Source organism: Mandrillus leucophaeus, unplaced genomic scaffold, assembly GCF_000951045.1.
Source record: "Mandrillus leucophaeus isolate KB7577 unplaced genomic scaffold, Mleu.le_1.0 Scaffold3, whole genome shotgun sequence".
In the NCBI taxonomy this organism is placed as follows: Eukaryota; Metazoa; Chordata; class Mammalia; order Primates; family Cercopithecidae; genus Mandrillus; species Mandrillus leucophaeus.
The window spans coordinates 11496140-11498233 of record NW_012103142.1 but is presented as its reverse complement, the minus strand read 5'-3'; the positions used below and the strand labels follow the sequence as shown (position 1 = coordinate 11498233).

Here is a 2094-nt window from a genome sequence, read left to right as displayed (position 1 = left end):
GTGAGCCATTGTGCCTGGACTTGTTTTTTCATTTGTATAATTTTGAATTGTTGTATTGGGCCTTTTAATTTAAAAAAATATATATATTTTTGATCCATGGGTGGTTGAATCCCCAGATATGAAACTTGCACATACAGAGGGCCAACTGTCATTTAGATGTCACTGCATAAATAAGCATTAGCTGTAATTTTTCTTTTTTCTTTTTTTTTTTTTGAGATGGAGTCTTTGCTTTGTCGCCCAGGCTGGAGTGCAGTGGCACAATCTTAGCTCACTGGAACCTCTGCCTCCCAGGTTCAAGCAATTCTCCTGCCTCAGCCTCCCGAGTAGCTGGGACTACAGGTGCATGCCACCACGTCTGGTTAATTAATTATTTTTTTATTTTTAGTAGAGATGGTGCTTTACCATATTGGTCAGGCTGCTCTCGAACTCCTGACCTCAGGTGATCCACCTGCCTCAGCCTCCCAAAGTGCTGGGACGACAGGCGTGAGCCCCCACGCCAGGCCTTCAGCTTGCTTCTTAGGAAAGTACATATTTAATGTCTATTTCCATGGTAAAGAATTATTTATGCTTTGATTTGGGCCTCAACATGAATTTTAAACAGAAATCCATTCAAAGTATATGTGTAATAACCTTTATTTTTTTGGAGACAGTCTCACTGTCGCCCAAGCTGAAGTGCAGTGGTATGATTTCGGCTCACTGCAGCTTCAACCTCCTGGACTCAGCTGATCTTCCCACCTCAGCCTCCTGTAGGTGCACATGACCACACCTGGCTAATTTTTTGTAGAGATTGGGTTTCAACATGCTCCCCAAGCTGCTCTTCAACTCCTGGGCTCACGCGATCCGCCCACATAGGCGTGCGCGACTACACCCGGCCTATGTGTAATAATTTAAATGTCCCACCGTCCCTGCTGTATTTGACTAAGGATATCAATGTCTCTCTTTGAAATCTACTATTAGCCTTCACCTTATTGTGTGAAATTCCAGCTGAACACTGAAAACCAGTCTCCCTCTCTATGGCTGCTCTCATTTCCTCCACAATCACTGCTCCCACGGTGAGCTGCAGGTCTGGAGAGGTGAGGTTATCAAGCTGAAGAGAATTGAGCCATTGAAATAAGCCTTGTTTTCGCATCCCCTCTGAAATGAATTAAGAAGTCACATTTAGACATTTAAAAAAATGATTTAATTGTGCTATCTAATGTAGAAATACTTAGATTACAGGTATTTAGACATATAAGTTTTCACAAAAAAATGGCATCCAGTTTACAAGACTAACTATGAGAGAGATCAATTTCTCCTTCAGAGTGATTCCCGCAGCTTAGCTTCAGCATAGGCTGAATTTTTTGTACAACAAATATTTTGTATTAATATCATCTTTCACGAGCAATGATTTTAAAACACATTTTCAGCCAGGCATGGTGGCTCACGCCTGTATTGCCAGCACTTTGGGAGACCAAGGTGGGTGGATCAACTGAGGCCAGGAGTTTAAGACCAGCCTGGCCAACATGGCAAAACCCCATCTCTACTAAAAATACAAAATTAGCTTGGCGTGGTGGTGCAGGCCTGTAATCACAGCTACTCAAGAGGCTGAGGCAGGAGATTCGCTGGAAACCAGGAGGCGGAGGTTGCAGTGAGCCGAGATTGTGCCGCTGCACTCCAGCCTGGGCGACAGAGCAAGACTACATCTCAAAACAAACAAACAAACAAACAAATAAATAAATAAATAAATAAAAATAATGAAAACACATTTATCTCCCCAGTTGTCTTGAATTTTCTTTCTCCTACCATATTTAACTACTTGAACATCTCCAAGAAATTTTTTTTCAATTAGAAAATATTCACAATTAACTCAAGCTTCAATACAAGCTTTTTAACATTTACATGTTTTTAGAGGTGGATTCCAGCTGAGTAACTTAAAATCCACTCCGAGGCACTAGATTTATTTCCCTGACAAGCTGTTTTAAGTTAGATGTTGCTTGGGACTTAGGACCTTGAAAATATCTTATGCTGAGTACATACAAATCTTTATCCCCAAACTTACACTCTAATCCCTCAGCTCTACCTCCCTACAGACGAACTTTTCCTGACTGCCTACCG

At 41.5% G+C, this 2094-nt stretch overlaps 1 protein-coding gene across 2 annotated transcripts in view; it reads right to left on the bottom strand.

Annotated features, from left to right (window-relative positions):
* Positions 1–2094, bottom strand: part of POLH (polymerase (DNA directed), eta) — a 31637-nt gene that overhangs the window by 17337 nt on the left and 12206 nt on the right. For both annotated transcript variants that reach the window (XM_011986800.1, XM_011986801.1), the window contains exon 4: positions 965–1134. In XM_011986800.1, coding sequence (XP_011842190.1) covers positions 965–1134 — 170 coding nt within the window. The remainder of the gene's footprint in view (positions 1–964; positions 1135–2094) is intronic.